Raw genomic sequence first — 26,084 nt, forward strand, 5'->3', positions numbered from 1 at the left:
TATAATTCACTAAATCCAAATGTTTAGTTTGCAATGGAGGCAGAAAGAATAGGGGACTTCTTTCACGGTATGTTCCTGTGTGAAAGAAAATGAGTGGATTTTAGGACATAGCCTGTATCGCAAGCCTACTCTCACTGAGATCTATTTGCAAACTACAAGTGGTCATTACCTGGCATGGCACAGTTGTGTATTGTACACTCTGGTTCAGAGGCCACATGTCTTATCCAAGCCTGATAGCCTGCAAGGTGAGGAACATATGAGAACGGTTTTCAACAGAACATCTATTCAGGGAAACAAATTCATTCCACATAGTAAACTAAGTGAGGCCAGCACAGTGGACACCATAAAGAGAGAGAGACATAATGTCACGACCCTCCAGGCATACTTTAATAGTAATTCTTCTAAAATCAGAAGAATACTTGACAGAAACAGTATGTACTGTGTTTTTCCTAATATACTAACCTGAGGAAATTGCTGGGTCCTATCAAAGACTATCTTTACTTAATTTATTGTTTTATTTAGCCTAACCAGAACATTCTCATTTTCTATGTGTACTTGTGGTTCAGTAATGCACACGTAAGATGAAAATCTTGTATGCTTGGTACTCCACAGGTTTAAGACTTTCTTAACAGACGTCTTGCTGTAGACCATGAGCTGCATGTAAAGATATTTACTTGCCAGATGGTACTTGGACCTATAGCTCATCACCTGTGGCACATATGTATACTTCTACCATATTTACCAATAAAAAGATGAGGTTTTTTCCCAAATTTGCCATTAAAAAATATGGGGTCGTCTTATATTCAAAAATTAAAATACTGCTGCTGAGGTCAAGGTTTTTACAGGGTTTAATAGACTAATGTAGGGTTCGTCTTATATTTACAGATGAAACTTTGGCTAGTGAGGCTTCATACAAATTTATTTTGAAGAGGTCAGAAGGGTAGAGCTTAGCAAACAATACTTTTGTTCGAACAGGTTCGAGATTTCCCAATATGCAGAAGCGCTTGATATAGTACCGATCCTGTTCATTCAATCACATAACGTCAGGCTCATAATGCTAGTGCAAGGGATGTATACGTGAGGTAATCTGAACTAGGCACTACAACAATCTAATGATCTACTTAAAAACTGACAATTTTGTGAAACACAGGAGAAATAGCATTAAATTGTATCAACTCACAAAATTTGGCTGTATTTGAATAGGTTTACAGTATAAGTTCTCATACATATATGGCTGTCATATACACACAGTAATGCTGCTTTTCAAGTAAAGGTAACAGTCAAAGGTGAAAATCTTGTCCTTCAAGAACCATTACATGATTCTGAACCCAAGTCAATATTTTATTTTGTTATGAGAAACTAATGATTTATGAAGTGTGTTGTAAATGAAAATTTGGTATCTGTTAGTGTATCAGAACACAGGGGAAAAAAACATTATCAGCTTTAGAACAAGATGGTGGCATTTAGATGAGACGATAAAGAAAAGTAATCCAGTATTCAATGTCTAACAAGGAAAACAAATCACATTTCAGTGACTGCAGCTGTTATCACAAGAATAAATTATAGTGGAAAGAACCCTCATGGAGATCGTACCAACAGACGGCACTGATCACTGGATGAGCAAAAGTTTGAGAATTGGACTGAATCGTGATTTTGATCTTTTACATATATTTTTGTTGCTGTTGTTACATGTGACTTGCAACCTAGAAGATATAGCATCTGTGTTTCACTGCTGCTTAAGCACAGCACTACTAAAGGCTTGGAGGGAGCAGGGACATGAGCTTAGCTGAGAACTATAAGGAGTGTGGGGAGAGGAGTGGTGAGTGGGCAGCAAATTCCATCGTGCTGGCAACCATGGGAATCTATACTGCTTACTTCAGCTTTTTACAAACATCTACCATTTTTCAAGTGCATTGGCCTGAATCTATTTCTACTCGGAATCTAGTTGACTATAAAATTGGCCAAATACTCAATAGCATACATTTCAGGAGGAGATGCTAGAAGTCTAGACTGGGGTCACTGGTGTACTTACATGTTTCCTGCACCAATGTTGTGTCAATGCTCACTGCGAGGTATGAGCAAATGATGGGGAGATGGGGGAGGGGGGGCAGCCAGTGGTGGGGGCAGCCAGTGGTGGGGGCAGCCAGTGGTGGGGGCAGCCAGTGGTGGGGGCAGCCAGTGGTGGGGGCAGCCAGTGGTGGGGGCAGCTGGTGTTGGTGGGGGGGGGGGGGGGGAGACAGCCAGGGGTTGGGAGGGAGGGGGTCAACTGCTGGTTCTATACAGTCAATGAGACAGCGGCAGGCAGACAATATGCTTTTGTAGCAAAATACATTGTAACATTCTCACACCCGTATAGAAGTGAAATCCACTGTTTGTTTAGAGAGAGAGAGAGAGAGAGAGAGAGAGAGAGAGAGAGAGAGAGAGAGAGAGAAATTGCAACATGTTAGGAAGAAACAGCCAAATATTTGTGAGAACGAAGACATAAGCTTCACAGTTGCCCTGTTAGGACAGAGGCAGGGAAGATAAAAATTAATGTTAACAATTTTTTGTTTATTTTATTTCTCCTTGTTTTGTCAAAACATAGACCAAATACATGGCATAAGTTTAGAATAGGTGTAATGGTAACTTTTTAGGCAGATAAGTTATGTCAATAACAGTTTGTAATTTTGATTAGTTAAAAGATGTTAAAACATAAATTTTTCACAAGGGCCTCTTAAAACATGGGGCATTGGGGGGGGGGGGGGGGTCATCTTATATGCAGGGTCATCTTATACTCAGGTATGTACAGTACATCAAATGACATGTGTCAAATAAGCAGTCTTTATGGTGTTAAAACTGATATGGATCTCTGTAGTACACAGTCTGGCATATGTACATGTTACAGATGTGTACCATCACAAGAATGGTAAATACTGAGAATAAGCAGTAAGAACCAGAAATTTAACTGAGTTTATTCAAACTAAAATTACAATAACAAATTACACTTACACTTCATAACAACGAAAATAATCAATTTTTGGCAATATAATGTAACTGGATAGATAAAAAAATCTACTCACCAAATGATGGCAAGAGAACACGCCTACACAAAGTGGTTTATCTTATGCAAGCTTTCGGAGGCAGTGGCTCCTTGTTCCGGCAGAAGAGTTGAAGAGGAAGGAAGAGAGGCAAAGGAAAAGGACTGGAGAGATTTAGGAAAAGAGCTGCAGTTCAGAAAAGTCACCCAGAACCCCAGGTCAGGGAAGACACACCAGATGGGATGAGAAGGAAAAACTGATTGTTGGGGACGGCACTGGGTGAGATTTGAAAACTTGAGAGCTTAAAAGTGGAAGACAAGGTAATGTGCAAGATGTAGATTACTGCTAAAACATTGTGCATGGGTTAATAAGAGTGAAATCAGCTACTTCAACAAGGCCATGACTTCCTAAAATCATGTCCTGAAATGACATCCATTCTGTAGAAAGGCACATGTCATATATACCAGCTGTTATGTAAACACTGTTTGGCCTTTTACATCAGCATGACTACCACCCAGTTATCAGTTAGGATGAATGGGCATTATCTCAGCATTTCTTCACGCTAACTACACCTTTCTTCACTTCATTTAACTTTCTATAGCTTTCATTTTCTGATCTGTCTATTTTTTACTGTCCCCCCTCCCACCTCTGTTGCACTTAGCTTCTCACTGTTATTAACTCATGCACTATGTTTTAGCATTAAACATCATCTAAATTCTACAGGGAACTGATGTGAGTGATATAATCCTAAAATTGTGTGCATCTGTTCAATGATCATTTTTTAATGATCTGCGCATTTTCCCCTTCATTTGGAATACTTCATTCCTCCTGCTACGTGCATTAGAGTGCTGAAAGAAGAGGGGAGAGTGTTTCGCATACTCTATGTAGAATCATGTAGGTATAGTAGGTATACTATCAGTCTCAGGTTGTATGATATTCACAGTGAAACACTTCCAGAAAATGGAATTTAGAAAAGGTACTGCTGGAAGTAAAGCTGTGACTGCAGGTCATGACTTGTGCCTCAATATCTCAGTCAGTAAGAGCGCTGCCCCCAAAAAGCAAGCTTCAGGGTTTGAGTCTCGGTCCAGGACATAGTTTCAATCTGTCAGGAAGGTTCAAAAACACTGCACATTTCAATACAGAGTGAAAGATTCATTCTCAGACTTTGGCGTTTTGGCCATCTTTCTGTCATCCTCTGTTTCACTGTCAGTATCATTTCTGAGTGTCTGGACAAATAGCTTTGATCCATTTATTGACTTAATGTAAGATCAAAAATTCTTACGATTTTCTGTCACACTGTTAGACAGAATTTCACTTTTGGATGTTTTGAACACTTCTTGCACGATTCTCCTTTTATTGATTTTGGCTTATTTCCATTTCTGTTTGTGTGCAAGCTTTTTGCAAGGCTTCAGATTTGTTTAAATTTTTAATGAAGCTCTCTTTTCCTTCAAAGCTGCTTTCTGACATGGCTTTTGCACCATGGCAGGTCACACTCAAGATTCCTTGCCACGCATCTGTCTAAAGTATATTCTACAATACTCAGTAATTTTGTCTATTTACACTCAACATTTCCGGTCTCAGAGATGAATGTTTGATGTTGACAATTCAGGTCATCTAAAATATATTCTTTATAATAGAGGGAAACATTCCACGCGGGAAAAATATATTTAAAAACAAAGATGATGTGACTTACCATACGAAAGCGCTGGCAGGTCGATAGAAACACAAACAGACACATACATACACACTAAATTCAAGCTTTTGCAACAAACTGTTGCCTCATCAGGAAAGAGGGAAGGAGAGGGAAAGACGTAAGGAAGTGGGTTTTAAGGGAGAGGGTAAGGAGTCATTCCAATCCCGGGAGCAGAAAGACTTACCTTAGGGGGAAAAAAGGACGGGTATACACTCGCACACACACTCACACACATATCCATCCACACATATACAGACACAAGCAGACATATTTAAAGACCCAATGTCTGCTTGTGTCTGTGTATGTGTGGATGGATATGTGTGTGTGTGTGTGTGTGTGTGTGCGCGCGCGCGAGTGTATACCCATCCTTTTTTCCCCCTAAGGTAAGTCTTTCTGCTCCCGGGATTGGAATGACTCCTTACCCTCTCCCTTAAAACCCACTTCCTTTCGTCTTTCCCTCTCCTTCCCTCTTTCCTGATGAGGCAACGGTTTGTTGCAAAAGCTTGAATTTTGTGTGTATGTATGTGTCTGTTTGTGTTTCTATCGACCTGCCAGCGCTTTCATATGGTAAGTCACATCATCTTTGTTTTTAAAATATATTCTTTGTCAGACTTACTAAATGACACATCTTCCCACATTTCTTTACTTTCCTACTGACATAAGTAGTTAGTGAGACTATATTGGCCTTACAATCACTGAATCCCTGCTCTACGTTAACTTTGTCGGAAAGTTTGCACCTGTTTGTAGCCAGCAAATCTCAAGACGTTATGCTCAGGAGTTCTATGATCAAGGCATTTTTTTAAGGCATTTAGGACAATATTGCACAAATCTCTGTCCCTATACAAACTGCCCATTCAGTTGAGTCTCTCAGTCAATAGCTGATAAGTTCTAATCTTGCCCTAATACTGTAACATGACCTGCAAACTTACACGAGTCAACATAAGGAAAAACAGCACTTCCAACCCATACGCACACATTCAAATACTCGCAATATTTCTAGTCCACGCTATGAACTTTATAATCTCTCCTCATTGATCACACAATTTCAATTACACAGATGCTTATGTAATGGAATCTGCAAAGCAGATGCTGATTGTTCCTAATAAATGTATGTTACTACATACAATTAACATCAACCTATAATCTTCAACATACCGTTGAAAACATTTCCACTGCCACGGTGCCTGCCGGCACCAGCACTGTGGTGGTTTGTGCGGTCCGTGTTTGTCCCACTGCTGGCAATGCGATGCGCAAATTGAGATCCCGCAGGAGGCTGCACAGGAGGCTCGTCAGCATTCGTGCTGGAGCTCGACCCATCACCGTCGTCACGGAGACCTGGACGCAAGCTGGCCCCACACGCTGCACACACACCGTTCTGCTGTCCACCACGCTCCTCGTCCAGATACAGGCATAGCTCCTGCAATTGAAATGAGTAACTAACTTCACTGTAAAGCTCCATGCTGAACTGTTGAAAAATCTTTGCTAAAGAATGACTACTTCCACACTAGAATTCACTAACAAAGACACATTTAAAGAAACAAGATTTGAAATAGTGCAACATACTTTGTTTGAATGTAATTAAAACAATACAAACAAAAATCATATCCCATTAGGAATATCTGGCCACCTCGTCAGTTAAAAGGAGAAATAAATGAGCTAGTCATCTTAAAAACATATTAGGAATCCCACCACCCTCTCTTAGAATAGGTATCCTTAAATGAGCTAGTCATCTTAAAAACATATTAGGAATCCCACCACCCTCTCTTAGAATAGGTATCCTTTAAGTACAGTTTACTTGTCCTTTTCCTTCTGGTTGCTATTAAAGAGCTACCTTTGATAAACAGTAGTCTTCTTTTGATAAATATTCAGTTTTATTACTCCTAACTCCTTTGAGGCAATGGTGGACATAGCTGGATAGTAACATGACTTCCAACACACTGTTGTAACCATCAGTTCCATAGTCACTGGTTTCCTCAACACATGTTTTTGCAAATCAAATAAATACATCATTTCATAACTGCAATACTTGATGTGCTATGTCTTAGCATTTTGCCTGAAACTATGTATAACAATAAATCTCTCTCCACCTACTCCTCCATTTCAGCCACACGACTTACAAAGTAACTAACCAGTAATTTGTTACTGATTCAAACCCTCCCTGCATTTAAAACAAAAGCTTTACTTGTTTACAACGGTACAGCTTCCTCTTACATTTCACAGCTGTATTCTTTCTGTCCAACAGCAAACACTGTCAACACTATCCCAGTTTCATCATCTTTTACTTGGTTAAATTTCTTTTTTCCCTTTCATCACGTCTGTTAACTTTATCATACTATTAGCTATTTATCTGCAGCTTCACCTATGTACATGAATCCCACATTTGATGCATTACACACACCTCCTCTTCCCCCTCCCCCTATTTATCCTCTCCTGAATTTTTCCTTCCATCATATCTGTTAACTTTATCATATTATCAGGTTTTTACCTGCAGCTTTGCCCACATACACGTGTGCCAAATTTATTGCACACTGCACACATCTCCTCTTCCCCCCTCCCTCCGTTCACCTCCTCCTCCCAATCCAGCTGGTCACATCTCCTCCTTCCCCTCTCTTTGTCCATCTCCTTCTGGCACCCCCTTCCCCCTCAACCAGTCCATCTTCTCCTCCCACAATCTCTCTGTCCATCATCTACTTCCATTTCCTCCTCTCCCTTCTTTCTGACCATCCCACCCTCCCTCCTCTCATTATCCATCTCCTCCTCCCTCTGTCTGCTCAGCCATGCCCATCGGCATATACAGGGTGGTTCACTGATTGTGAGTGGGCCAAATATCTCATGAAAAAAGCGTCAAACAAAAAAACTAAAGGGAACAAAACTTGTTTAGCTTGAAGGGGGAAACCAGATGGCGTTATGGTTGGCCCGCTAGATGGCACTGCCATAGGTCAAACGGATATAAACTGCCTTTTTTTAAAAAATAGAAACCCCAATTTTTATTACATATTTGTGTAGTACATAAAGAAATATGAATGTTTTAGTTGGACCACTTTTTTCGCTTTGTGATAGATGGTGCTGTAATAGTCAAAAAACATATGGCATAGACAAACAGTTGGTAACAGGTAGGTTTCTTAAATTAAAATACAGAATGTAGGTACATTTGAACATTTTATTTCGGTTGTTCCAATGCGATACATGTACCTTTGTGAACTTATCATTTCTGAGAATACATGCTGTTAAAGCGTGATTACCTGTAAATACCACATTAATGCAATAAATGCTCAAAATGAGGTCTGTCAACCTCAATGCATTTGGCAATACGTGTAACGACATTCCTCTCAACAGCAAGTAGTTCGCCTTCCGTAATGTTCGCACATGCATTGACAATGCACTGACGCATGTTGTCAGGCGTTGTCGGTGGATCACAATAGCAAATATCCTTCAACTTTCCCCATAGGAAGAAATCCGGGGACGTCAGATCCAATGAACGTGCAGGCCATGGTATGGTGCTTCGGCGACCAATCCACCTGTCATGAAATATGCTATTCAATACCACTTCAACCGCACGCGAGCTATGTGCCGGACATCCATCATGTTGGAAGTACATCACCATTCTGTCATGCAGTGAAACATAGTAACATCAGTAGAACAATGAAATCAGCATACATTGCACCATTTAGATTGCCATCTTTAAAATGGAGGCCAATTATCCTTCCTTCCATAATGCCGCACCATACATTAACACGCCAAGGTTGCTGATGTTCCACTTGTCGCAGCCATCATGGATTTTCCGTTGCCTAATAGTGCATATTTGGGGAGCAAAATAACTAATGATGGTCGAAGTAGAGAGGATATAAAATGTAGACTGGCAATGGCAAGGAAAGCATTTCTGAAGAAGAGAAATTTGTTAACATTGAGTGTAGATTTAAGTGTCCAGAAATCTTTTCTGAAAGTATCTGTATGGAGTGTTGCCAAGTATGGAAGTGAAACGTGGACGATAAATAGTTTACACAAAAAGAGAATAGAAGCTTTCGAAATGTGGTGCTACAGAAGGATGCTGAAGATTAGATGGGTAGATCACATAACTAATGATGAGGTATTGAATAGAATTGTGGAGAAGAGAAATTTGTGGCACAACTTGACTAGAAGAAGGAATTGATTGGTAGGGCATATTCTGAGGCATCAAGGGATCACCAATTTAGTACTGGAGGGCACCACGGAGGGTAAAAATCATAGAGGGAGACCAAGAGATGAATACACTTAACAGATTCAGAAGGATGTAGGTTGCAGTAGGTACTGGGAGATGAAGAAGCTTGTACAGGATAGAGTAGCATGGAGAGCTGCATGAAACCAGTCTCTGGACTGAAGACCACAAGAACAAAACAATAGTGCATATTATGCCGGTTTATGTTACCGCTGTTGGTGAATGACGTTTCGTCGCTAAATAGAACCCGTGCAAAAAATCTGTCACCGTCCCATAATTTCTCTTGTGCCCAGTGGCAGAACTGTACATGACATTAAAAGTCATTGCCATGCAATTCCTGGTGCATAGAAATATGGTAGGGTGCAATCAATGTTAATGTAGCATTCTCAACACCGACGTTTTTGAGATTCCCAATTCTTGCGCAATTTGTCTGCTACTGATGTGCAGATTAGCTTCGACACCAGCTAAAACACCTACTTGGGCATCATCATTTGTTGCAGGTCGTGGTTGACGTTTCACATGTGGCTGAACACTTCCTGTTTCCTTAAATAATGTAACTATCTGGCGAATGGTCCGGACACTTGAATGATGTCATCCAGGATACCGAGCAGCATACACAGCACATGCCCGTTGGGCATTTTGATCACAACAGCCATACATCAACACGGTATCGACCTTTTCCGCAACTGGTAAACGGTCCATTTTAACACGAGTAATGTATCACGAAGCAAATACCGTTTGCACTGATGGAATGTTACGTGATATCACATACTTATATGTTTGTGACTATTACAGCGCCATGTATCACAAAACGTAAAAAGTGGTCCAACTAAAACATTCATAGTGTCATCTGGTTTCCCCCTTCAAGCTAGACGAGTTTCGTTCTTTGTATTTTTTTCGTTTGATGCTTATTTCGTGAGATATTTGGCCCGGTCATTATCAATGGACCACCCTGTATACCCCTGGAACATATTCCCATACTACCAGCACACACACACACACACACACACACACACACACACACACACACATTTTTATATGTGCATATGCATTCTTGGTCTTCCCAAAGAAGTCAAATAAATTTTTTCCAGACCTAATTCCTTAAGTACTACTGCCATGCATTTACATTAGTACGTGATTCTTCCCAACTGACAGGAACATAATGAGAAAACACTGTGCCAAGTAAGGGAATGGTGCAATAAGATGTGTCGAAACCTACCCTGAAATTTTTTACACAGGAAGAAGACAAGGAAAGAAATGCACTGCCAAAATTTTAGTTGCTAAGAGGCGCTGCAAGTATTTTGTAAAAAAATGTTGAAGTTACAAATTTTTGCCATGCAAAGTACAGCTTATAACAGCAGTTTGTACAGCCCTGCTCGCCTAATGCGCGACTCGGCAAATCACTCGCACAGTGCCACGTAGCGGAATTATCCAGAGTTCACAGACACCAATTTTAAGCACCTGAAGCCTGGTTTACAATGGAACGAATGGAAGTGAACACATGCTAATGAGCATTTGCAGAAAATTCACTACCATTTGCTTGTATATGTGTAGACTCATTTATACTGCAGGGACTGGAAAAAAAACCAAGGTAGTGAACACTGTCTATGAACGCTGTGTTATTAGTTTTTAGTTTTCGGAGCTAATATTCTGCATAAAGGATACACCTGAAACTTGTTAGAGCACAATGTGAAACTTTGCTATTCAATGAGGATTATTTTGTAGGAGCGCACTGTTCTTGACAGAGTATGCAAAATGGTACAGTGTAGGAAGAATTTAAGTGTCTCAATTTGTATGGAAGCATGACATGCGTTGAGAGCATGTACTTTACACAGAACTGCATTTCCATATCTCCTTAGTACTGGTCCAAAATTTTCCTTGTATGTCAACAGCTATTTTTCCCTGGCTTCTCATTACCAGTAAGGGGAAATTTATAAACAGAACACTAATTACCGATGTCGAGTATCATCTCAAAAGGTGACACAGCTAGCATTTGCACTACACGTATAAGGTCTAATGGTTTTATTCTTTTTTTTCTAAAACAATCATGGTCTAGTGGCAAAGCGTGCACTTTGTGATACAGAGCACATGGGAACTATGATTTTTAACTGAGCATTCACTTCTCACAGATGTTGGAGTGGCCACGAAAGACTTGTGGTTCAGATTCCATGTTAAACTGCAGATTTCCATTTTCCGGTTAGGTAAACGGGGAAGTTTAGGGACACGTACGTTTCTGCAGTGGCATCCAGTTGAAAGATCTGCAAGAGGCCTACTGGGTACACCAGATAGAATTCTCCTTTGCTCGTGCTTGTTTGCTCTGGTGAAAAGCTGGCTTAAGCTATATAAACATCTTTTTGAACAACTTCATATCGACAGTTCAATTCTTGCACATTTAATTCTGATAAAAGAGGTGAGCAGGGAAAATAAAATCATGGCAGTGTTTGATGTCGCAGGCGACATCCATCAATAAGGATTTGTAATTTGTTGAAATGAAATGTGTCTTGCAGTATTACATTTTATAACGAGTCCTGTAGGCCATTCCTTATAATAATGTTTTAATGTTGTACATTTGCTTATTAGTGAAACAGTTAGTTGTTTATTCCCTGAAGGCATCATAAAAATGTGAAGTGTCTGTGGAATGACAAAAACAAACATTTTTCTTGCACCAGACAACAGAAAAATTGGTGCAGTCAGACACTTCACAGTAACCACTAGTTTTATTTAGAAAGAACTGGGATGGAGTCAGAAATGGTTTGGCCCACTGTTCTGCATACTGCACTGCATACCAGGCATATTTGATCAAATTCGTAAAGTGTGGTGGAGAAAACTGGTAATGCACAAATGACTGGAGCTTAAGAATACTGTTCTGTTGATAAACCTGAAATGAGAGAGAGGTATCGGAAATTGTGTTGTCTGATAATTTTCTGAAAAATGCTTTCCACTGTTGAAAAAATTCTTTATCGAGAAGTTGGCTCACACTAGTAGTTTCAGTCAGAATCCATATTACATCCACAGATATTCGTCATCCACCACAAAAACAGAGGTGTCATTATGTCCAGACCATGAATCCAACAAAAGTATTGAATTAGTTTCTGCAACTGGTAGGAATACATTTTGAACGAAATGTTGAAAATTATTCTTTCCTATTTTTCCAGATTTTGATACATCGGTTACAAGATTTTTTAAAACTAAAAAGTCCATATTTTATTTTTGGTCCTAATTTGCCTTGCGGTTCTTTAAGACAGATATACAGCTATGGAAACAGTAAACCATTCATACTTATCATGGGCATTATCATATATGAATGTGTCATTGCAATCATTGATTGGACACCGACTCAGTCTTTTTCTCACCCTGAAATGATAAGGTGCATTGTGCACGCAGTTCTTTCACGAAACCTCACTTATCAGCATTATAAACAGCAGTCGCAGGGATAACAGCAAATCTTGTCTTTACATCAGCTATGAATTTCTCTATAGCAGTGTCTATCACTGACAGCTGCTGTACATGTTTAAGTGACATAAACTTGGTAATTTTGTAACTTCCTATTCTGTATAATTTCTAGAACCTGTGTAGCCAGGTAGACGAAGCCTGGAAATTACCAATGTTCATGTCAGATACAATTCAGAGGGCCCAGTCTTTTAGATTTCCATCGATAACGGTGCATACCCTCTCACGAGCAGTTATAAATCTTTCAAACAGTTTTTCATTCGGATGGTTTCAGGTTTCCATTTGGCACATATTTCTTACTTCATGTAATTCATCCTTCCATTTGTAGAGTTCAAGCTCTGATTTTACGAAATGAAAATGCCTTTGCACACTGCATAACTTCAAGCATTTTTCCCTCCTTAACCAATGTTTCACTGCATTTCCTTTGTTGCTGAAATCTGTTGCAGCGCATGTTTCTTTAGGCTTGGAAGGTATTCTTCTTCAGAACTGTTACTGACAAAACTGAGGTTGTCCAAATCACAATTCATGGAATCGTCACAGTTATTTCCTCTTTCTTCTAATGTATACACAATTTCAAACAAAATGTGAATATCATTTGGATGAATGTCAAGGAAATCAGCTAACAAATGACACACATGTACATCCTCAGGAGAAGTAGGTGATTTCGGCTGGAAACCACGTTCTTCATATTTCATCATCGCTAAATTGAGAACATTGGTTGGATTCCACATTACTATGAAACTGGAAGAAAAACAAGGTACTATTAGCTGGTATGTCTTATGAAAGCACAATAAATATTGATTCAGCTTTATCTGTATTGTCAATACTTACCAACACTGAAAAATGCAACTAATAATTTGTAATAGATGGTACTTGAGTGGCTAATTTGAGAGAACAATAACTGTGTACTGTAGTGTCAGAGAAACCATCGACTAATGGTAACCTGAAATGGCCTTTACAAATTATGATCAGTTTGTGTCATGTTTCCTGTTTACAAATGTATCTGTGTGTGTGCCTAGTTGCACATGCACAGTTGCTACAGTACCAGTACATGTGTACAATTGTACCACCAACTGGTGTGCTTCAAATTTGGCAATTTTCAGCTATTTTTTTAATACTTGACATGCCTCTTAGCAGTTAAAATTTTGACAGTGCTCTTCTTTCGTCATCTTCTTCCTGCATAAAAAATTTCAGGGTGGGTTTTGACATGTCTTATTGGACCATTCCCTTGTAAGTTTCATGGCATATCATGATAAACTGCCAAATGATAGTGAGCAACAACTTGGTAACCTCAGTACAAAGGCTGCATACAACATTTGTTTCACTTCACAGTGAAGTGTCTGCAATGTTGAAGTATAAAGGGTAGACCAAACACAGCACACTAGCAATCAAACCAGAATTATGGAAAAATGTTGCAGACTCCAAATCAGACACAATACATTTAATTCATAAGACCTAAAGCAAAACCCCTCTACTTCAGGCCTTTGTGTACATATAGCGGAGGACACTTTAATCTTCGTCAATCTGCATGATGTTGTTGTTGTTGTTGTTGTTGTTGTTGTTGTTGGTGGTGGTGGTGGTGATCATACTGAATGAAGACCTTATAGCCACTTCAGCTGCTTGTTAATGGCAAGTGTTGAAACTTGGAAGAACAATATTACGAAAAGGATAGATTGCTACTCACTGTAAAGATGACATGCTGAGTTTTGGACAGGCATGATGAAAAGACTGTTACACATTATCTTTTGGCCAAAGTCCTCTTCAGAAAAGATAAGTGCACACACACACACACACACACACACACACACACACACACACACACACACACAAACAACAATTACATCCAGCCAGAATTGCCAGAGTGGCTGGTGATAGCAGACGCGTGTGCGTGACATGTGGACACGCACGCGCTCGCTTGCTTGCTTGTTTGCGTGAATGTGTGCACGCTTCTCTTTTCTGAAGAAAGCTTTGGCCAAAAGCTAATGTGTAACGGCCTTTTCATCATGCCTGTCTGCAACTCATGTCATCTTCACGGTGAGCAGAAATCTGTCATTTTCACAATATTGTTGCTTTTCCAGCCTGGACTTTCCATTGTTTGAAAACTTGGAAGAAAATACACAAAAGAGAAATGTATGGTGCAAGGAATGGTTATCAAAGAGAAGAAAATTTGCTCATACTAAACTACTTTTATAATTGAAGCTTTCTGGCCTCCCAACCCCAACCCCCCCCCCCCCCCCCCCTCGTTAAGACTTTTAAAATTAGTTTAGGACTTACAAAGAGAGTTTTATCTGCAATTTTTTGTCACACATTTATTATGAAAAAGACAGTTATGTAAGCAGCCATTTCCCTGGTTAAATACAATCAAAGGGTCATACTGAGATAGAAGTATGAGACGATAAAAATTTACTTTACACTTTATAAATTGTCACAACTTCATATGGTAGATGCCAGCAACAAACACTTCCCGACTTTATTGAGACCTTGAAATTGTTTCCTGTCTTTATTTTTATATGCACTTAACAAACTATTATTTTCTTGAAAATATCATTATGATGATCGCTTCAGTCTCCCTCAATTTTATTAACGGTCTTGCATATCTGTCCTTTTTATTTTTCATTTTATGTTCTTTTCAATTTATTTGCTGAAGTCACACCTTAATATCTCTCTTTTATTTATTTATTTTTTAAATAAATTATTTCTAGTATCCTCAGAACACTATTGACAGAAGACACAACCAGAGCTTGTGTAAAATTTCCAAGGTTGATGAAGCTTGGGAGCAGTCAATAGGGCCGAACTACACATTCTCAGCCTGGAGGAGGATAACAATGGTTTTTTGATGTGGTATAAATTGTGTCTATCAAGATCTCACACAATGATGGACTGAAATCACTCTATACCAGGGGTCATATGTAATCCTAACAACAAGCAGAATCAGTTTCCTGCATGGTGAAAATCTGCTTTTGCATGGAGAAAAGCAGCTTCAATTTTTGGAAAAAAAAAGAAGTGAAATGCCAATCTTCACATGCCCTGTGTTAGTCTGCAGCACTGTAGTTACAAAAATTGACAATTGTTTCAAAACGTCATGTAATATTTTCACAACTTCCAAATGCATGTGACATTTCTTCTCCTCCTTTTTACAGAAATCTGCAGAATCAATGGTACCAATACCTGAGAAATTTCGAATCTATCCTTTTCATTCATTGTTACATTTCATCCTGGATTTTCCATTGTTTGGTTTAAATATAAATACTTTTATTTTGTGAATTTTTCTGCATTTAAGAGAAAAGGCCAAGACACTTTGAGCTTTTAATTGCTAAAAATATAATATTTTTTATGTATAGGTGTAGAATTGGGCAAGATGTGAAGGCTTGCTTTGCTTTAATTTACTCTCAGTATTCCCAAGTATCTGTTGCCCAGGAGAACAACTAAGATGAAGTCATTTCCAATGGCTGACGGTTACCTCTACACAATTTGAAGCACTGGTATTATCATTCTCTGAAAATTATTTCAAGCAATTAGTTCATGAGCACACTTGAATAGTAAATGGTCGTGAAAACACTCCTGACCTCTTAGCAACAAATAATCCTGAGGTAATAACAAGCATCAAAATGGATACAGGAATTAGTGAACACATGGTTGACATAGTGAGTCTGAAGACTGTAGCTCCCAAATCCACCAGAAATAAACAAAAAATATATCTATTCAAAAAAGCAGATAAAAATATGTTTGATGACAAATGCATGCCAAATTTAAATGAATACAAAATCCCCAATACTGGTTATCTTTTACATAAGCTTGATATTTAGCACAGACTTCAATATGAGATGCTTATGACAGCTTATATAATGAAACTTTGTTTCTAAATCTGGCAGAAAATCCAGAGAGATCCTGGTCGTATGTAAAGCATAGTAGTAGCAAGACACAATCAATGCCTTGTCTGCACGATAGCGATGGTAGTACTATCAATGACAGTGCTGCTAAAGCAGAATTACTAAACACAGCCTTTCGAAATTCCTTGACAAAAAGAAGACGAAGCACGAGGGTTATTCAATAATTAAAGAGACAAATTGGCCTGGGAAAAAAGTGTTTATTTTTACAAAACAATACTTTTTCTACTTTACAACATAATCCCCTTGAACATTTATGTACTTGTTTCAACAAGCTACAAGCTCTTTTTTTATTCTGGCTGCAAAGAACTCTTTATCTTGATGTTTGAACCAATTTCCCACAAACTTTTTAACATCCTCGTCGTTCTGGAACTTTTTCCCACGTAATGCCTCCTTCAGTGCACCAAACAAATGGAAATCACTAGATGCTAAATCAGGACTGTAAGGGGGATGAGGCTGTACTTCTCAGCACATTTTGTCGACGGTTTCACGAGTTAGTTGAGCAATATGAGGTTGTGCGTTGTCATGCTGGAGAATCGCACATCTCTGAGATCCACAATGTCTCTCTCTCGTGGGTAGCTTCACCCTGTTTAAAAGCAGATCTGAGTAGTATTGGCTGTTCATTGTATGCTGCTCTTCGAAGTAATCACAAGAAACTGGACCTTCAGCACCCGAAAACACAGTCAACATGACTTTCCCGTCTGATGCTGGGGTTTTGAATTTTTTCTTGGCAGGTGAGTTGGTGCGCTTCCACACCATACTTTGTCTTTTTGATTCTGGCTCACAACAGTGGACCTAAGTTTCATCTCAAGTTAAAATTTTGTTGAGGAAGTGCTCACCTTCTCTGTCATAACGTTCCTTTAGCTTTGTGCACACCCTCAATCTTGTTTCCTCGTGTAGCTGAGTCAACACCTTTGGGAACCATCCTGCACATGTTTTGTGGTACTACAGCTTCTTACATATAACGAATTTTACCAGTACTAACTTGAACCTTATCGAATAATGTCATCAATTCAACTATCAAGTGAGGGAGTTGAAACTGCAACTGATCGGCCAGAGCGGTGTTCATCAGTCACTGAGTCGTGACCAGTTTTGAACTGCTCTACCCACTTGTAAAAATTTGCACAAGCATAAACTTTAGACATTTTACAGTATATATTCACTGGTTTTTCGCCTTCAGCAAATAAAAAACAAACAACAGAACATTTCTAGTGGCCTTGCCATCTTGAAATATATTTTTGAGGTTATAAACAGAACAATGTTGATAGATCAGCTGTTCAGGGTTCATTCCAGTGATGCCAACTTAAAGCTATAAAAGTACCAACCTTGCCCTACTAACAGTTTTCTCCCCAAACCAATTTGTCTCTCTAATTATTGAATGACCCTTGTACATATTCCAGAATTCAAATCAAGAAATAACAACAAGTCCTTTGGTCCACATTTTACACCGATTAGATTCCTTTCAAAGTTTCTAATATTGAAGAAAGGTAATATGAGTAATCCACTAAATTACAGGCCTTTATCATTAACATCGCCAAGTGTTGAGTACTATCAACAAGGGATTTCAAATTGATTCCTCATTTATATTTTCCCAGAAGACTTTTGACACCATACCTAATGAGCGACTTGTAATCAAATTGTGTGCTTACGGAATATCATCTCAGATATATGACTGGATTCGTGATTTCCTGTCAAAGAGGTCACAGTTCGTAGTAACTGTAGGAAAGTCACAGAGTAAAGTAGAACTGACATCTGGTGTTCTCCATGGTGGTGTTATATGTCCTCTGCTGTTCCTTATCTTTATAAACCATTTAAGAGACAATCCGAGCAGCTGTCTGATGTTGTTTGCTGATGATGCTGTTGTTTATCATCTAGTCAACTCATCAGAAGATCAAAACTAATTGCAAAACAATTTAGAGAAAATATCTCTCTGGTGCAAAAACTGACAATTGATGCCAAATAATGAAAAGTTTGAGCTTATTCACATGAGTGCTAAAAGAAGTTTTGTAAACTTTGGTTACATGATAAATCAATCAAATCTAAAAGCCATGAATTCAACTAAATACCTAGGAATTACAATTACGAACAACTTAAATTGGAAAGAACACATAGAAAATGTTGAGGGGAAGGTGAACTAAAATACTGCATTTTCCTGGCAGAACACTTGAAAGATGCAACGGAGCTACTAAAGTCAATGGCTACACTACATTTGTCTTTCCTCTTTTGGAGTAGTGGAGTGCGGTGTGGAATCCTTATCAGATAGAACTACCATGATTACACCTATGAAGTTCAAAAAATGGCAGCATGTTTTGTATTACCAAGAGACAGTGTCATGGACATGATGCAGAATCTGGGGTGGAAATCCTTGAAACAAAGGTGTTTTCCATTGTGGTGGGAATCTTCTCATGAAATTTCAGTCACCAACTTTCTCCTACAAATGTGAAAATATTTTGTTGACACCATTCTGAAATTGGAATAATAGAAATTAGTGTGAAGGTGGTTCAGTGGAACCTCTGCTAGGCACTCAAGTATGAATTGCAGAGTAGCCATGTAGATGTAGAGGTAAATAAAGATTAGAATGTGGGGAGGAGCAGGCACATGAAAATTCCAGTTTCAGATGTTCCTGCAAAATATTTAGTGTATTTTTTTCAGGCTAGGATGAAGGTGGGCCATATTTAAGATGGTGATATATGATTAGCATCACATCCATTTGTAAGTGTGTAGAGCTACCATCTATGAAGATAGCAGGAACACCTCACCCTTCAGGTGTTCTGTGATTTTTTTTAAGGTTTTGAAATGTAACAAATAGTATTTTGAAGTAAGAGGAGGCAACCGCTTTGTGACATCTGTAGAACTGTAGACTGTGTTACCTGAGATCTGAGAGCTATGTGCTACATAAATGAAGAATGAGTTCTGTTCAAGGGCATGTTGTTGTTGGATTCTGAGCTGGCAGAAACCTCGATGGATAAAAAACTGATATGACTTATGACCTCTTTGAGCAAGAAGGCTTCGGCCATTGATCTAGCAACCTCCAATATTTGCTACAAAATGGGCACTTCCTACACATAACTGGCACAGAATGTATAGATACAAATAAGACTTAAGCCAAAAATGAGAGTCTCTGGACCACAATTGAGGGGAACTTTGGCATAAAAAACACCCCAATGGGTAAAATAGGGTTTTATTGATTTTATTTTTATTTTTTGTACTGATAATTAAATAGCTCAATTTATGTTCCTGTGATTAATATATTCGAAACACTAACCTGGTCTTACGACGTCATTAGTGCCTTATTTCTTGACCTGCCAGCACAGCATCCACTAAGAGAATCTTCTCTACCTTTGGGCTTGTTTGATCAAAATTGAGAAATAATTTAGGAGGGAATGGACTCCAGAAATCAATGAAGATCTATAAATTTTTGCTTGCTTCCACTGTACTTTACAGTCACTACAATTCCACATCAAGTTACAGTTTATTTGCTGGTGTAAATATTATTTAATTGTTTCTTATATTGAAGGAACAGTTAAAGCACAATATTAATAAAATAATTTCATGTGTCAATAAACAGTTGTCTTCAATAAATATGAAATCTTTTAAATTTGTGTAAGACTAACTACGTAACACTTCGTTTGTTAATTAAATTTTCATAATAAAATATAGTTGTTAATTTTGGGTCAGGTTACATTACAATGCTGCTCAGGACTTACCTTAAGCTCCAGATTGTCTTTGATGAGTTCCTGCTGCTTTGCATCTAGCTCCCGCAACTTGCTTTGATACGCAGAGACCTCCTGCCGCATGACACTTGCGGTGTAACGTCCAAAGCGCTGCCACTCACGAGCCAATTTGCGACCTTTCTGCCTGTCATCATCCAGAAAACAACATAGGTCCCGGAGTTCCTGGTTGTCATCACTTAGTCTTCTATTGGCTTCCTTCAGTGCTCTAACTTCAGACTGCAGTCTTCTGACCTAAAACAATGCTACTTTTAAAAGAAAATTCAAGTATTCTATGCGCATAACAAATACTGCCAACCACAGAGGAAAGATTGTTTCCAGTTTTTGTAACCCTGTATCAATTAGTAATTTACAGAATAAAATTTCTGTAAGTCTCCCCCCCCCCTCTCTCTCTCTCTCTCTCTCTCTCTCTCTCTCTCTCTCTCTCTCTCTCTCTCTCTCTCCCCCCCCTCCCCCCCCCTTCCCTACCTCTCTGTATTTCCTATCACTACAGCACTTGACTCTCGCCATCCTATTTTGTGCTTTTCCAATTACATTTGTAGCTATACAATGTACACAGACATTGTGCCTATATACTTGTTTGGGTGTGTGTTTCACATAACACAAATCAACTCAGGAATGTAATTATCCTGTGGCTCAGGTCAGAAGATCTACAGGAACTGCAATTGTCTTTGTAAGGACTCAGCAGTACCATCATTAATGTTTCCTCACTAGAGGGTGAGGCTGAGAACATAAAAAGTCATAATATACCATAAACTATGTCACAGGTAAAATAAAAACAATCACTGATGATGATGATCATGATTGACTCTAAATGTCAAATATTACAGGCAAATGGGAGATAGATTAGATTGTGAAATTTCTTCTACGGGTGCCAGGGTATAACTTCCACAATGAAAACCTTTTCACATCATGAGGTAGGTGTGGAAACTATAATTTACGTGAAGGATTAGTTAACAGCAACCAAGTCAGCAAGGCATGTTGTTGCAAAGAAAATGAGTTTGTTGTTTTGACTCCAGATTTTTCTTATTTTCTACAGAACAGGCTGCAATTAAGAATACTCCCAAAGTGCTTGTGAAGAGATAATAGAACTGATCTCGTGGAAGCACAGGATTTAAAAAATGACAGAAGCTTACAAGGGAACAGGAACAGTCAAAATGCACATAAGGTATTCTGAAAGCAGGAATAATACTTCCAAAATTTGTACAAAAGCTGCTATTCAATGATAAAGAAATACAAACAATCTGATGAAATAAAGATACACTTTTGAATAAGCCAGCTGAATGTCTGTAAGCAACTGGTATCATCTTTTTTTCTGTAATATATTCCCCACGGGCCAAGCCTCCTAGCGACGTATCTAAGTAATTGAAACAGCTCCCTCCACAGCTGTTTCTTCATCTCTTTCTGCGGTCTCCACACAAGGATATTTTGGGTTTTCAAAATTATTTTTGTGTGTCCTTTGTTTGGTGCTGTCCCAACGTACAGCCAAAAGCTAGACAATCAAGCATCACATTTCTTTTTTTCAGTGATGGAAATTTTATCAGCTATTAATTTTACAATTTTTTCTTACTTTCTTAATTCAAAGTTCTTATTTGGCAAATTAACATTTTTCATTAAAACAGAGCATTTATTAATATGTCATTAAGTAGTTCACTATATATTCACTAACAGCAATAAGAAATAAAATACTGTATACAGAATCCTGTGTACCCATTTCAAACAACTTTATCAACTCCAACAAATCATCCAAAAACATTGTTGCAAGGACAACTGGAGATGCCAATACAAATAAAGACCAAAACAAGACACAATTCATTATTTGGCAAGCCTAAAAACCAGCTACACTAGATATGTAGGCAAAAGCAAAGGCAAACTGAGAACAGAAAGAGATCATCTGTTGGATAACAGGTGAGGGTGGCATTACATAAACTTTGGTGCAAATATAGTTTAAACACAGTATATCAAATACCGAGTGACTATGAAATTTTTGTTTCAGATAGCTTGGGTGACACACCAACCAGCTCCATTCTCACCCATAACTACTTCACTTTTGAGGACCAGCAAACGGATTATGGATACGCCCATGGGAGCCAGGATAACCATGTCCTATGTCAGCTTCTTCATGGGCTGCATGGGAGAGCCAGTCCTGACAAAACTCTACCATCTGGTGAGCAAGATGTATGAGACAGGTGAAATACCCTCAGACTTCAAGAAGAATATAATAATTCCAATCCCAAAGAAAGCAGGTGTTGACAGATGTGAAAATTACTGAACTATCAGTTTAATAAGTCACAGCTGTAAAATACTATCGCAAATTCTTTACAGACAAATGGAAAAACTGGTAGAAGCTGACCTCGGGGAAGCTCAGTTTGGATTCCGCAGAAATGTTGGAACACGTGAGAAAATACTGACCTTACGACTTATCGTAGAAGAAAGATTAAGGAATGGCAAACCTATGTTTCTAGCACTTGTAGACTTAGAGAAAGCTTTTGACAATGTTGACTGGAATACTCTCTTCCAAATTCTAAAGGTGGCAGGGGTAAAATACAGGGAGCGAAAGGCTACTTACAATTTGTACAGAAACCAGATGGTAGTTATAAGAGTCGAGGGGCATGAAAGGGAAGGAGTGGTTGGGAAAGGAGTGAGACAGGGTTGTAGCCTCTCCCCAATGTTATTCACTCTGTATATTGAGCAAGCAGTAAAGGAAACAAAAGAAAAATTCAGAGTAGGTATAAAAATCCATGGAGAAGAAATAAAAACTTTGAGGTTCGTCCATGACATTGTAATTCTGTCAGAGACAGCAAAGGACTTGGAAGAGCAGTTGAACGGAATGGACAGTGTCTTGAAGGGAGGATATAAGATGAACATCAACAAAAACAAAATGAGGATAATGGAATGTAGTCAAATTAAATCGGGTGATGCTGAAGGAATTAGATTAGGAAATGAGACTCTTAAAGTAGTAAAGGAGTTTTGCTAGTTGGGGAGCAAAATAACTGATGATGGTCGAAGTAGAGAGGATATAAAATGTAGACTGGCAATGGCAAGGAAAGCGTTTCTGAAGAAGAGAAATTTGTTAACGTCGAGTATAGATTTAAGTGTCAGGAAGTCGTTTCTGAAAGTATTTGTATGGAGTGTAGCCATGTATGGAAGTGAAACATGGACGATAACTAGTTTGGACAAGAAGAGAATAGAAGTTTTCGAAATGTGGTGCTACAGAAGAATGCTGAAGATTAGATGGGTAACTAATGAGGAAGTATTGAATAGAATTGGGGAGGAGTTTGTAGGTACAACTTAACTAGAAGAAGAGACCGATTGGTAGGACATGTTCTGAAGCATCAAGGCATCACAAATTTAGCATAGGAGGGCAGCGTGGAAGGTAAAAATCGTACAGGGAGACCAAGAGATGAATACACTAAGCAGATTCAGAAGGATGTAGGTTGCAGTAAGTACTGGGAGATGAAGAAGCTTACACAGGATAGAGTAGCATGGAGAGCTGCATCAAACCACTCTCAGTACTGAAGACAACAACAACAAAAACAACAACAACAACAACATGGAAGAAGCATTCCACAACACCCAGAAGCTTCACTCCATGACTTGGTACATGTCACAGCTTGTTGGTATGAACTCATGGTGAAGAACTTCTACTACGCTATCCACAACTGCTCAACTCATTTCCTTAAGTCAAATATTGAGTATCAGGTGTCCCCAGGGCAGACAGTTCCAACATAAATACAAATGTGATGTCCTCACATGACAATAAAGGATGCACAGCAGCTTCTGACCAGTGAATCATCCCATTCAGTATGAATTCCAATAATGCCTCTCATTGCTGGACAAGAATCCTCTGTGGTCAACAATTGTCAGTAGCCAATGTGTTAGGGCTGCAATACCTTGACCTAGTGTGTCTCATGCATGTTAAATAGGATCTGAGCCTGAGGAATGAAGATTCGGGTTTAACATCCTTTTGACAATAAGGCCATTGGAGAAGACTGAATGCTCAGACAGGGAAAGGTTGGGGAAGGAAATTCCCTATGTCCTTTTCAAGGGACCATCCAGGCATTTTCCTCGAGTAATTTAGAGAAAGTTTGGCAAGCCTAAATATGGATGACCTGATGAGGATTTGAGACACTTTCCTCTCAAATGAGAGTCCAATGTCGTCACCATTGAGGCACCTCACTCAGTTATCGGGAATGAGCTGCCCACAGTTCTCAGATTGTTGGTACTTATCAACAGGCCAATCATGCAAGATTGGACAGTATTACCACTCCCATAGACAAGTGCGCCGAGAAAAGATAGCACCCAACATAATGTCTTCCCAGATATGAACAATGACACAACAATGTAGAACAGCTTCCATAATATAGCTGTTACATGTTCCAAGAACATGCCACATGAACATGTGGCTACGATGATGAATTTGACTCATCCATGAACAGGACATTAGTCCACTCTTCCTGGGTCCAATCATCATGAGTTAAACACCAAACCAACAATCACATGGTCCTTTCGAAGGAGGGAACTGTGTCTTGCAGGCTGCTGAGCATAAGGAGCAATACCTGCATTAGGGCTGTGCTAACGACACATCATCTAACATCTAAGGCAAGATATTCATCCCAGCACCGAGTTGTAGAGCATTGTCAACTTCATCCTTCCCCCAATAATCTTCACCATGGCTGTGAAGTGACACTGTGGGCAACATTCAACTACCAGTTCACTTTCCACTGATTGTAGCAAACCCCTAACCTGCCAATGATCATGCCATCACATACTGTTCACTCTTCATTTATCCATCTTTGTAAGGAACCCAGAATGACAAACAATCCTCAAGAATCACAAGCTGTCCAACATTTCAACCCAGGCAACACTGCACAAGAACAAGGAATGTAGGTTCATCCCAACTAGTTCCCAAGTTAAAAGTGCAAAAAGGAACTGCATGCAAAACACATCTAGAGTCAGTTACCTTGAGAAAGGGGTTGCTCACAGTGGCACAAAAGTTACACACCTTCAATAGACTAAACAACACTGAAACTGGACAGTAGCTGCCTGGAGGTCTGTAATGTTGTCAATCAAGTCACAAACTTCTCTTTTCAAATGCACTGATGGTCCAAAGAGGCATTTAACCTGGAGTGTTAGTGAAGTTCAGCCCAGAGGTGGGTCTGTAATGCTTTTTGTACCATGGCTCGGACCCACTCATTTAGCTCTACTGTGAAAATGAACCCGGATATTTATTAAAACCTTCTCAGTGACCAAATGTTGCCATTTCTTCTACATCTTTATGATGAGTATGCAGTTGACACTTTCATCTTTAAAGGTGCAAACAGCCATGTACACAGGCTTCACACATACCTTGTGATTTTAGTGTTCCTCAAAACATAAGTCCTGAGCATGATATATTCATGATCCGAACTTGAGACCGAGACACCCTACCCTCATAGCTTCGCAATCTCAACACCTTCTCACCCATCCACTTCACCATCCTCCTCAACCCAGCAAGCTACTTTCCTGGACATTGACCTCCTCTTCTCTGGTTGCTCTGTCCACACCTATGTCCACATTAAACCCACTAACCACCAACAGTACCTGCATTTTCACAGCTGCCATCCATTCCACACCAAAAATTCCCTCCCATACAGCCTGGTCTGGTCACCCAGGGATGGTGTATCTGCAATGACAAGAACTCCCTTGACCAGTATGCTGAAGGTCTCACAAAGGCCTTCACAGACTGGCACAATCCCCCAGATCTAGTCCACAAACAGATTTCCCATGCCATATCTTCACCCAATACCACCCTGGACTGGAACAAATGAACCACATCCTTCATGATCAGGGCTTTGCTTATCTATCAGCATGCCCTGAAATGAGGGACATTCTACACATAAACCTTCCCACATGTCTGTCTTCAAGTTGGTGTTCCGTCAGCCAGCCAAACTCCATAAGATCCTAGTTCATCTCTGAGCCACTCCCAGTTCCAGCCCCTTGCCACAGGTTATTATATCCCTGTGCAAGACATAGGTGCAACACCTGCGCAATCTGCCCACCCAGCACTTCCTGATCCAGTCCTTTTAGAGGCTTATCCTACCCCTTCAGAGGACGAACTACCTGTGAAAG

At 39.3% G+C, this 26,084-nt stretch overlaps 1 protein-coding gene across 1 annotated transcript in view; it reads right to left on the reverse strand.

The window, feature by feature from the left end:
• The window catches only part of LOC126452542 (coiled-coil domain-containing protein 85C-like), a 77,134-nt gene that overhangs the window by 21,532 nt on the left and 29,518 nt on the right, over positions 1-26,084 (reverse strand). Inside the window, exons 2-3 of the mRNA XM_050091106.1 lie at positions 19,950-20,207; positions 5,866-6,127 (exon numbers count right to left, since the gene is read on the reverse strand). Coding sequence (XP_049947063.1) covers positions 5,866-6,127; positions 19,950-20,207 — 520 coding nt within the window. The remainder of the gene's footprint in view (positions 1-5,865; positions 6,128-19,949; positions 20,208-26,084) is intronic.

Source organism: Schistocerca serialis, unplaced genomic scaffold (genome assembly GCF_023864345.2).
Source record: "Schistocerca serialis cubense isolate TAMUIC-IGC-003099 unplaced genomic scaffold, iqSchSeri2.2 HiC_scaffold_897, whole genome shotgun sequence".
NCBI classification, from domain to species: Eukaryota; Metazoa; Arthropoda; class Insecta; order Orthoptera; family Acrididae; genus Schistocerca; species Schistocerca serialis.